Source organism: Lactuca virosa, chromosome 7 (assembly GCF_052849685.1).
Source record: "Lactuca virosa cultivar CGN04683 chromosome 7, Lactuca_virosa_CGN04683_v6, whole genome shotgun sequence".
Taxonomy (NCBI): Eukaryota; Viridiplantae; Streptophyta; class Magnoliopsida; order Asterales; family Asteraceae; genus Lactuca; species Lactuca virosa.
Window position 1 is genome coordinate 148222997 of NC_136432.1, and position 12476 is coordinate 148235472.

Consider the following 12476-nt stretch of genomic DNA (forward strand, 5'->3'; position numbering starts at 1 on the left):
TGGTAGGTCGGTGATTGTAGTAGTGGTGTTGGGTGGCTGGGTGGGTGTATGTGTGTGTGCGCGCTTGTGGGTGTGGGGGTGGGTTTGTGTGTGTTTGTGGGGGTGGGGGTGGGGATGGGTGTGTGTGTGTGTGTGTTTGTGGGGGTAGGGGCGGGGGTGGGGATAGGTGTATGTGTTTGTAGGTATGTATGTGTGTGTGTGGGGGGGGGGGGTGTGGGTAGGTAGAGGTCTGGTGGGTTGGGGGTGTTAAGGTGGGGTAGGTAGAGGTGGATGTTTGTTTATATTTTAAAATTTTTTTGGAATTTGAAAAATATAGAAAACAATGATTATCAGTTTTACAGATTTTTTTAACTTCTTTGTAGTTTTAGAAAACGAAAAATTTTCATTGTCCGTAAAAAATTTAGAAAAATAGATAACTAAACGCGTTTTCAAAATTCTCATTTTTTCTTGGAATTTTTTTTTTCGAAAACAGTCTATTTTTTCGCAACTAAACGCATTAATTTCCCATATTTTATTATTTAATAGAAAAAAAAGGACTTTCACTATTTCATATTTTACCCGACACAGGTTGTAATTGATTTTAATCCGAGGTTCTCACGCGTCATACAAAGCCTTTCAGTTGGGTGGGAAGGAATTTATCTTAAACCACGTTTCATCAACAGCGACTGTATGACCAACACACTAGTACATGATTCATGAATCGATCGCCACCATTATAGATCAACAAAGAGAGAGAGAGAGAGAGAGAGAGAGAGGATCATTAGCCCCAAATCCTCTTTCTAGTCCTCAAAACCCCCACAAACCATCTCTCTTTCCCCAAATTCTTACACCCAAACGAACAAAACGTCTTCAATTTCGCGAGATCAGAGTATTGAATTGATCTCGCCACAATAATGCTGGCGAACCATCTTCAGAACGGTGTCGAGACCGCCAAGCTAATTTGGTCTCGGTTGCCCAACGCGGAAGATGGTAGTGATGCTGAACTTGATGAAGATGGGGTTTTGAGAAACGATGGATTCGATGGTGTTGAAAGTCTTGATTATGAAGTCATTGAGAACTACGCCTATCGGCAAGAACAGGTTTCAGCTAATTAATTATAATATTGTTGTTGTCGACTTCAATCTAATTAGCAACCGCAAACTATTAACCTGTCGTAACTGCAGGCGCGAAGAGGAAAGCTTTATGTTTGGTACTACGTGGGAGTTAAATGGTTCTTTGCTCTGCTTATAGGCATAGGTAAAATAATCTTCCGCTTGATACAGGTGTTCTTTGGTTCAATTATGTTCGATTTTTTGATGGCTCTATAGCTTTGATTTTGTGACCATGGCCTTCTCATGTGATTGCTGATACTATGTTATAACATTGATTCCTCCATCCACTGAACAAAGTTGAAGAGTGGCTTTTAGGGTTTAGTTTGAGTTTGTGAGACTTATAAGGTGTATGATCTTTCGGATATCTCTAATTGTATGAGAGTCATGTTTATGCTCACTACAACTAAAATCCTCAAAAACTTAAAAGCGATTTATCAGATTAGGGCCATTAAAATCCTCAATTATTGACTAAATGACTCTAATGTACTTAAGCTTAGTTGATTGTAAGTTATGTAACCAACATAAACCATTCAAAACCCTTAACTATTGAATAAATTATTCTTGTTCCATTTTATTTTGGCCTACCTGTTTACAGAATTAGTAGCCTACCAACTGTAGATGCAAAGAAACTACAATCCACATGTTCTTGGACCCATTTACAGAATCTTGTTTAAATGTTGAACACAGATTAAGTAAAAAAGAAACAACCCCTTACTCGTTGTAAGAAATGATATGAAGATGGCTATTTCTTATGTAGGTTTATGTAATGATTTGTTCCACATGTATAGAAAGTGAGAATTGTGAGCCCCTTATAAGCCTTAAATTGTTTGTATATAATGGGCATTTGAAATAAAATAATATGGTGTTCAGTGTTGTGACATGTTTTACTTGTTGATTGGTTGAGAGTTTAGGCACTGGATTTGCTGCTGTTCTTATCAATATCTCAGTTGAGAATTTTGCTGGATGGAAGTACTCATGGACATTTACAATAATACAGCGTTCATATGTGGCTGGGTTTATTGTATATACCTCCATCAACTTGGCTTTAGTCTTTTCATCTGTTTATATCATTACCCAATTTGCCCCTGCAGCAGCAGGGTCTGGTATACCTGAAATCAAGGGTTATTTGAATGGTAAGTAAGCCTTTTCAGTTACATTTATTCTAAACTCGTTGTAATGCTCATAGCTTATTAAGTGATTGCTATGAGAATTTGCAGGGATTGATACTCGTGGTATACTTCTTTTTAGAACCCTAATAGGAAAGGTGATGCCAATTTCTTATTTTGATGAGGTTATGTATGAATGTTTCATTGTTAGTTAATATTTTGATAAAGGGGATATGGATGAATTATTATAGATTTTTGGAAGCATTGGATCTGTGGGTGGTGGATTGGCACTTGGTAAAGAAGGGCCTCTAGTTCATACTGGTGCTTGTATTGCTTCTTTACTGGGACAAGTAAGCAAAGTTATTTATTTATTTATTTATAATTCTAGTTGTCCTAGTTAACAAAGAAGCTATTGTATTTTTTGGGTGGAACTGTGATGTGGTATCTTTCCAAAAAAAAATAAAGTTTACTTTGAATGAAATTCAGCTAAAAAGCAGATTCTGACATAGTGGCCACTTTTGAATTTTATTGGCATAGCTATGTTAGTAGAGTTTGTGTAGGTAACATAATAGTTACAATAGTGATATATGGAGACATACTTGAAGTAAATTAGTTCAAGATGATTTTGAACATAAAGAATCACTTCAAAAGGTGAATGATGCATGTAAAATAGTATAATAAAATAAATCAAGTAATAAGTTGGAAGAAAATAGTATTATGGTTTACATTATTTGACATCAGGCTTACTTTTTCTTTTTTTAAGTAATGGAGAAGAGGACCACATGTATCTTTAATGATGTCTAAGTTACAGGCATGTGATATTCACACACAATCTTCCACTAACACCATTTTCATGGGATTTGACATCTTCCAAACACACACACACATAAGAATCTGTCTTTTCTTGTTTCTTTCAGTTGATTTGCCTTCCGGGGACCTGTGTGATTATGCCACTCAGCCTCCCTCTTTTCTTGAGTTTTTCTTTGGTACAAAACCTAGAGATTTATGAGTTGTCAATGCAAGAGGTGCTCATGACAACACCTGTTGCCTTTTGGTGAGAAAAAAGTATAGTCTTATAAAAGGTTCATCTATAGATATTAGAAACTCAATATTATAGTGATGTAATATGTTTGATAGCTATAGACATGCTTAGGATTTGAAAATGAGCGTGTATTATTCCCAAGGAGAAAACCTGAATATACATCGTATATGTGGAGGATAGAAGGAAAGAAGATAAAGTAAATCAATGTAAAAGCATCCATAAATCAAAGGAAATGACATCTATCTATAAATAGTAATAATCTTAAAATAGTAGCATAGATCTTGATCCTGCCAAACTTTCTTTCGTGTAATATATAATTGGTGAAATATGAAAACTTTGCAAGACAGAGATAATAACTATTGATCTTCATTGTTGGTGAAGGATGTCATATGCTGATGAGAAAATCCACTGAAACATTTATTATTATATTCATCTCAGTTGACTTTTTCTTTTAGTTCAAATTTAACATATTCAATCTTACTCTTCTGTTTTAAAACCTGCTAACATGGTCTTGTTGTTAATTAATGTGATATTCAGGGTGGATCAACAAAATATCATCTGAGTACAAGGTGGCTACAGGTCTTTAAGAGTGACCGTGATCGCCGTGATCTTGTGAGTCATATTTATATTGATTTATGTTCTTGAACATACATATTTTACAGTTTAAGATCTTCACTTGAGAACAAATATAAACTATAAAGACCATATGAAGCCCTATATAGTATAAACTACATCTAAAACAAAGTGCATAAAAACCTGAATTATGTGATTTTATGAAGAGAGTAGGTTTGTTTTATCTTGCTGTATAGTTGTAATTGTTTTTTTCTGCTTTTGATTGTAAAAGTGATTGTGAGATGAGTGTATTCATGTTTGTTGTTTTTTATGAGTTTTGTTTTTGAAAGGTGACATGTGGATGTGCAGCTGGTGTGGCTGCTGCTTTCAGAGCTCCAGTTGGCGGTGTATTATTCGCTCTAGAGGAAGTTACATCTTGGTAAACTTTTCTTTTCCCTCTAATTGTTATACATATATATACATAAACATTATATATAATAATAATAATCGGTTTTTTCATTTTTACTATTGAAGGTGGAGGAGTCAGCTGATGTGGCGTGTTTTCTTCACTTCTGCAGTTGTGGCGGTTGTAGTGCGTACTGCAATGGGATGGTGTAAGACTGGGAATTGTGGCCATTTTGGTTCTGGAGGTTTCATAATATGGGATTTGTCAGAGTGAGGACCTCATATCATATCATTTTCCCATCTCTTTTTAGTTTAAACTAGTAAGTTACTACCCCTGCTTCGTGGGGGGACCGAACTTGCGTAACTACGAAAGTTTAGGGAGCAAATATGCAAATATACGAAAGTCTTGTGGCCAAAGTTTGAAACCCAAAAAGAATAAGCACTAAAATTGCCAATATACAAAAGTCCTGTGGCGAAAGTGTGAAACTCAAAAAGTATTGGGACGAAACATGGCAATATACGAAAGTATAGAGACCAAACCTTCCAATATACGAAAGTCTTGTGGCCAAACTTTTAAACCCAAAAAAGCTAGGGAGTGAAATTGCCAATATAGAAAACTATTGTGGCCAAACTCTTTACTATTCACTTTCACTTTCTTATTAGTATATATACTAATTTTAATTTTAATCTGATTGTTGGTTTCTCATTAAATTTGATTTAGTGGTCAAGAGGACTACTCATTTGCGGAGTTATTGCCAATGGCTATTATTGGTGTCATAGGAGGCCTCCTTGGTATGTTTTCTTGATAATTCATTTACTATACGAAAAAAGGGTATATTTAAAATTCTAAATTGGAAAATTGTTTTGTTTTATATCTAGGAGCGTTATTTAACCAGCTCACACTTTATATAACACATTGGCGTCGAAACTATCTACACAAGAAAGGAAACCGAGTCAAAGTATGTTTTGTCACCTTATAATAATTCTGTTGAATGAATCATTTTGGTATTTGGAATATATGATTGGATTTGGATTGTAATCTTGATTTTTGACTTGTTGTTACAGATAATTGAAGCATGTCTTATATCCGTGATAACTTCAGTGATCTCATTTGGATTGCCTCTTTTTAGAAAATGTAGTGCATGCCCTGACTCAGATGCTTCTATTGAATGTCCTCGTGCACCAGGGATGTATGGGAATTATGTAAATGTAAGGTCGTTTTTTGATTTTTATAACTTTTTTCACACAATAAAAATAAACTAACTTAAAATAATGCAAATTTATTTTTAGTAGTTATAAAATTATGTTGTTGAAGTGTATATGAGTTTAAGCACAAAAATGACTGTTAAGGTGTTCATGTTGATGTTGTTGTTACATTTTTTTTTCACACAATAAACAGACTTAAAATAGTGCAAAACTAATGGCTTTGTTTTAATTTCCCCTGATGGGTTTACCCTTTTTATTTGCAGTTTTTTTGTACCAAGGAGAATGAATACAATGACCTTGCAACCATCTTCTTTAATACTCAGGTCAGTATTTGCTTTTTCTTCTGTTTATACGTTACTCATGTGTAACCTAACCTCATCCCTTAGGTTTTGTTTTGTTTTGTTTTTTTTTTTTTATTTTCCATTTATCTGGATGCAGGATGATGCTATAAGAAATCTATTCAGTGCGAAAACCATTCATGAGTACAGTGCCCAGAGCCTGCTGACTTTTCTGGTATCCCTCACCTCCACTTTTACTTGACATCTATTTCGTGAAAACAAAATAATATTTAATAAATAGCAATTAGGAATAGGATATAGATTGGTATAAAGAAGCCTTCTAAAATGAAACTTGATGCTTGGATATTTGACATATTGTAGGTAATTTTGTGCATATTGAAATAAGAATTGATTAATTATTGCAGTTATAGTTTTTGGTATTGTGAAAGACAGTTTCTATTTGTTTTGTAGTTTTAACATTTGAAAAAGAAGTTTGAATGAAAAGTATGGAATTTTAAGTAGAAGAGAAAAGTAACCAAACCAACAAATTTCAAATCTAAGATTGATGATATACAAATACAATGGTAACTAAATTAAAAAGATTAGAGTGACATCATTGTTAGTTAAAATCTGTTATTGTTTTGCATGTGTGTTGCTCCTCCTCAGGTTATGTTCTATGGTTTAGCCGTGGTGACATTTGGTACTGCTGTTCCAGCTGGCCAATTTGTTCCAGGTATAATGATTGGATCTACATATGGACGCCTTGTTGGCATGTTTGTTGTTAGACTCTATGAAAAGCTCAACATTGAAGAAGGAACGTGAGTCCACAAACATCTTTTATCTTTTCTTTATAGTTATATATATATATATATATATATATATATATATATATATATATATATTTATTTATTTCCAGTTGATAATTTATAATTGACACCTGACAGATATGCTTTACTTGGAGCTGCCTCGTTTCTAGGAGGTTCAATGAGAATGACAGTCTCACTTTGTGTTATTATGGTTGAAATTACAAATAATTTAAAGCTCTTACCTCTTATCATGCTTGTTCTCCTCATATCAAAAGTAAGTTTTTTCTTTTATTTTTGCTTACAAGTTACAATTAGAATTAGATTGATGACTATAACAAGTTTTGAGTTTTGACCCTTTACCTTCCTTAGGCTGTTGGTGATGCTTTCAACGAAGGTTTATATGAAGAACAGGCGAGATTAAGGGGTATACCTTTACTTGAATCCAGACCCAAAAATTTAATGAGAAAAATGACAGCTAAAGAGGCATGCGGGAATCAAAAGGTTTGTAACTCTGCTGTTCATATGAAAATATCTCACTTGCATCCGAATAAAAAAAAACTGCCTGTTTTTTGTGATGGAATCTTTTATTCTTTGACTAAGGGGTGCTATTTTTTTTTTTTTTTTTCATTCCATCTTGGAGTTGAACAGAATCTAATTTATCTAACCTTTACTGATACAAATCTCTTTTATTAAGAAAAGAAAATCATAAGTTTATTTCTAAAAATAACTTTTATATTAGAATCTTATTTGTGTTTTAATGAGTTGTATTATGTTTAATTTTGTGTATCTGTAAATAAAAAGTTCATTTATTATATTTATAATTACATACTGTATAGAGTGGAGTTTAAAACTGTACATACAATTAAAAAATTCATTTCATCCTTATTCCATGAAACCAAATTATTGTGTTTGGTTTTGATATTTGCATGTAATGATTGATTGTTTATTTGTAAACTTGATAGGTTTGTTACTTCACTCGTGTGGTGAAAGTTGCTGATGTAGCCGCTATTCTGAGGACTAACAGTCACAATGGCTTTCCTGTATGTCTGTCGTTTTCCATTTCCTCTTCCTTAAAAAAAAAAACGTTAAAAGTTATATATCTACAATAACAATACATGACATTTAGGTTGTGGATCAGTCACGAAGTGGAGAGACAATGGTCATAGGTCTTATCTTGCGCAGGTATAATTATAAACAATAAAATCTTAAACCCTAAACAGTTATTTTGTTAGCAGGCAGGCAGGCTGAAGAAGTTTAATTTAAATATTAAATGTTTGTGATGCAGTCACTTATTGGTACTTCTTCAGTCTAAAGCAGATTTTCAGCATAGCCCTCTTGCAGTTGATATGAGAAGCCAATCTATACCCATCAGGTAGGTATATATATATATATATATATATATATATATATATATATATATAATTAGTTCATTGGACATTTTAATAATCTTTTAGGCTGAGAGGGCATTTCATTTAAGTCTTTTGCATAGATAGACAGTCACAGTTAATATGTTGTGATTTGCAGGCACAGTCTTAGTGACTTTGTGAAACCTGTCTCTAGTAAAGGACTTTCAATATCTGATATCCATCTAAGTCCGGATGATTTGGAAATGTACATAGATCTAGCCCCCTTTGTCAACCCATCTCCATATGTTGTCCCTGAAGATATGTCTTTAACCAAGGTATCTATCTCCTTTTTCTTTTTCTTTTTCTCTTTCTATTATACCGTTTCTTAAATATTTACCCAGTCAGTTATACCAATGAAAATTGTTTTGTATTTGGTAATAGGAAGAAAATAATATGGAGTTTTGGTTGGTTTACATGTGTAATTGGTGCAGGTATATAATCTATTCCGTCAGTTAGGATTGAGGCATATATTTGTAGTTCCACGTGCTTCTCGTGTGATTGGCATGATCACCAGAAAGGACTTGATATTTGAGGTATCTCAATCTAACTTTTGTTTGTGTATGATTCTAATATATTTATTATGCCATTGAGTTTGTTGTATGAGAATTAAAAATTACAACTTTTTATGTGCAGGACAATGATGATTCAGGTTCTGTGGAGCTCCAGTCAACTAGTGTAAGGTCTCTATGATGCCTGCCTGGACTGCATTTCATTACCTTATTGCATATACAACTGTGAGATTCTGTTCTGTTCTAACTAAAATCTCTAGACTTTGGCCTCCTTAACTTGCTTCTAATCTATATCATTTACAACTCTTACTTCTCCTAAATTAACAATTCCCCTTTGTACATATGTTAAAATGTACTTCAATTCATTTCTTCTTCTTCATGTTATAGCATTGTACTTTGTAAAATCTAGTCAATAATAATAACAATGCCATCAGATTTCAAACTGTTGTGGTTAGGTAGATTTTTCAAAGTATAATGTTCTAAATTCTAATACAAAAAAGATTCAAAGTGTATTATAAATGCTATAATTTGCAAAGTAGAATGCCTTAACAAAAAAGAGAACAGAAAGTGCAATGGTGTAATGGAAGGAAATGAAAGTAGGATGATTTAATACACAAATGAATACAAGGATGTTGCTGTTTCTTGCATTTAGCCTGCCCATCCTTTTAACTATATATATATATATATATATATATATATATATATATATATATATATATATATATATATATATCTTTCACAGTCAAAGGAAAGGAGTCATTCATTTCATTGTAACTAACTACTGTGTATCCTCATGAATTAATTATCTTCAATCTGGTTTTATGCATTGTTTAATTTTCATGGTAGAGGATAAAAATGTGAAAGTAGTCAGTTGCCCATGGTTGATTATATATGTTTCAACTTTTATTTTAAGCTATGGGATTACTTACATAAGTCTGCAAGACTAAAAACATTGTCATCAATTCATAGTTGCATACAACTAGGCTAGGTTAGGCACTGTTTCTCTTTCGACTTGAAAGAATGACTTAATAGAAAAGTCAGTGCTGCCATTTCCTCAAGTGTGCTTTTCATCTCAATTTATCTAGACAACACTTGACTTGACTTGACTGAATGATTTTGTTTTGTTGTTATTTATTGTTATGCAGGGGTCGACAACGAGGAGGCAATAGAGTGAGAACAAGGAATCCAGATGTCGGGCATCCACTACTTAATGGTCTTTTGGAGTAAAGTAACAAACAGCCTAGTCACTCATTTTGCATCTACTACTAATCCTTCTTATTATTCTTTTTGCTAGCTTATTATTATTAATAGGTTTCACGAATTCTGTATATATACTTTATGCTTTATAAACACCATTACATTCATCTGTGTGCCATACAAAAGGTTAGTCACGAACAGGAAGGAGACTCTTCCACTCTTTAGTTTCTGTATTCACAATAATAATAATAATAAAAAAACAACTTTCTCTTCTGGGTGGTGATATTCTATGTTTTGATATCTGAGGGCTAAACAGGAACACATGTATCTGTATATTGAGGTAAGGTGAGTCAGTGTGGGAGTTTTATTTTCGATGTGGCTTGGGCTTTATAGGCACTTGTGTTGGGTTGAGTTGAGTTGAGTTGGTTCTTATTGGGATAATGACTTAAAAGGGTAATATATTTTTCGATTTGTACACATTTGGTCACCGAATTTTTTTTCGTCACCCCTTCAACTTGTTAAACTGTACACATTCAGTCCTTATGACCGGTTATTCCAGGTTAGCCGGAAAAATGACTTAATAGGGTAATATATTTATCATTTTGTACATATTTAGTCCTTAATATTTTTGTATATATTTAGTCTTTAATATTTTTTTGTTTCAAAATAAGTCATTTTTGTTTTTGTACACATTCGGTACTTATGAATGTTTTCTTTAGGTTTTTCTCACGACATCTTATGTGGGACAATCATTGATGAAGTGTGTGGGGCTGGGGATGTTTATGTGTAATGTCTTTTTTTTTCACAACAAAAATTTTCATTTTTAAATAAGGCAAAACTCCCTAATTATAAATCCATTATTAAGAAAAAACGTTTATTCCAAAATACATTTATCGAAAATCCGAGTAATATAAGAAATGCAGAATCCTCAATATTGTTGATGATTGTGTACAGTCATGCATTCTCCTTCCTACGACCAACGATAGAACCTGAAAACATAAACAACTGGATAAACACAAAGTTTAGTAAGTTTCCCCCAAAATACCCGATATAACAAATGTATTATCATGCATAATGGACCCACACTCATCAGATTGGAATACCTTGGCCTAATCAGTCATTGGACTGGAACGCCAACATGCAACTAGTCCAATCAGTCATCAGACTGGAATACCCAGGGTTTGTTGGCATGTCGCCTTACCCCAACCGCTCTTCTCGAGTCTTCGTGCCTACAGCTTACAGCCGGCCCGCACCAGGTATCTTGGCCTACAACATATAACAGGACCACCTCAACCTATCCCACCACCATATGACTATTCCACATAAGATTTCGTGAGAAAAACCTAAAGAAATCATTCATAAGTATTGAATTAATACAAAAACAAAAATGACTTATTTTGCGACAAAAAAAATATATTAAGGACTAAATGTGTACAAAAAAATTAAGGGCTAAATGTGTACAAAGTGAGAAATATATTACCCAATTAAGTCATTTTTACCGGCTAACCTGGAGTAGCCGGTCATAATGACTAAATGTATACAGTTTAACAAGTTGAAGGGTAAATGCGGACGAAAAAAAACTCAGTGACGAAATGTCTACAAATCGAAAAATATATTACATTTTTAAATCATTATCCCTTCTTATTATTCAAACTAGACTAATGGGTTGTTGTGCGTGATTGTGATTTGAAGTGAGATATAGACAACATAAAGTTCTTTTCAAATCAATTGAGCTTATATGCTATCATCGGATTCGGTTGATGTATGTTTTATAGTAAATATTATAGCGTTTTAGATTTAGAAATAAATAATTACGTGGAAACATTAGACATGTAGCTAATGGGGATGTGTATTTCAAAATGAATATTATAGAGAAATTTATTAAACTTACCATTTTAAATAAGCTATTTAAAGAAAATGATTTATTAATTTTTTTTTTCAGTTTTTGAAAAATGACTATTTTCTTTTGACATGTTTTGGAAAGTTTTTTAAATTTTAGATTTTTTTTTTCTTTTTGTTTTTTAAGGAAATCTCTATTTATATTAGAAATGTTCATTTTGAAGTGTTTAATATCATTGTTTTTCTAACAAATGTCTAATTTTACAATATCAATATGGTTCTTGTTTATTATGTTTATTTGACTTTTTGTTAGATATTAGTAGAAAAAAAAAATTCTCAAAAATTTCAGAATTTTTCATTGGATTTTTTTTTCTAACTTCGATTTGAGTTTCTCTAATTTAGTTTCAATGTTTTTGGATATAATTAATTTGATTTTGTTTTTTTAGTTGAAAAACCATTCCATTTCGGTTTTTTCTGTATGTTGAAAAGCAAAAACGGCAAATTTCGGTTTCTATAAGTATGAGAGTGCAACTTTCAACCAAACACATGAATATTTTCTATAAATTAATCTAAAAAATATTAAATATTTATTGGTATTAGGTCGGTTTTGTTTATTTAGTTGTTTTTTCATTATAACGAGTCCACCCACAAAAATGGTTTTTCAAAAAAACAAAAATCATTAGAAAAAACCTAAACCTAGTCAAAGTAATCAAATTATATACAAAAAATTATTGTGAAAACAAATGAGCCATTCATAAAAATAAATACAAAGATAGAAAAAAAAAAACAAGAAACATAATAAGTTTTCTTGAACAAAAACACAAAAAAATAAAATATTGACAAATAAAAACACTATGTTTTGCCAAGAATTTGGTCTAACCAGCGGTTTTTAAAATTACCTTTTTGACCGATATTTGCATGTAATAATAATTGCGATAGAACATTTATAAAAATGAGTGATTTTTTTTATTACAAATTAAAATTTGGTGGTTAGACGGATATATATATATATATATATATATATATATATATATATATA

General features: G+C 32.3%; 1 protein-coding gene across 3 annotated transcripts; it reads left to right on the forward strand.

Moving 5' to 3' along the window:
- Positions 1-622: 622 nt before the first annotated feature.
- CLC-D (chloride channel D) lies at positions 623-9871 on the forward strand. 3 transcript variants are annotated; one of them, XM_079059456.1, is made up of 23 exons: positions 623-1079; positions 1164-1236; positions 2003-2224; positions 2309-2355; positions 2449-2547; positions 3777-3851; positions 4142-4230; positions 4326-4466; positions 4918-4988; positions 5076-5155; positions 5262-5405; positions 5666-5725; positions 5841-5915; positions 6347-6498; positions 6625-6760; positions 6856-6987; positions 7449-7526; positions 7613-7668; positions 7772-7858; positions 8011-8167; positions 8324-8425; positions 8526-8626; positions 9547-9871. In XM_079059456.1, exons 1-22 carry the CDS (start codon positions 894-896, stop codon positions 8580-8582), a joined length of 2319 nt encoding a protein of 772 aa, XP_078915582.1. In that variant the 5' UTR covers positions 623-893; the 3' UTR covers positions 8583-8626; positions 9547-9871. The 3 variants fall into 3 exon arrangements, with proteins under 3 accessions (XP_078915582.1, XP_078915580.1, XP_078915581.1); XM_079059454.1 differs by having other exon boundaries at positions 8526-8572; XM_079059455.1 differs by having other exon boundaries at positions 8526-8567.
- Positions 9872-12476: the final 2605 nt, after the last annotated feature.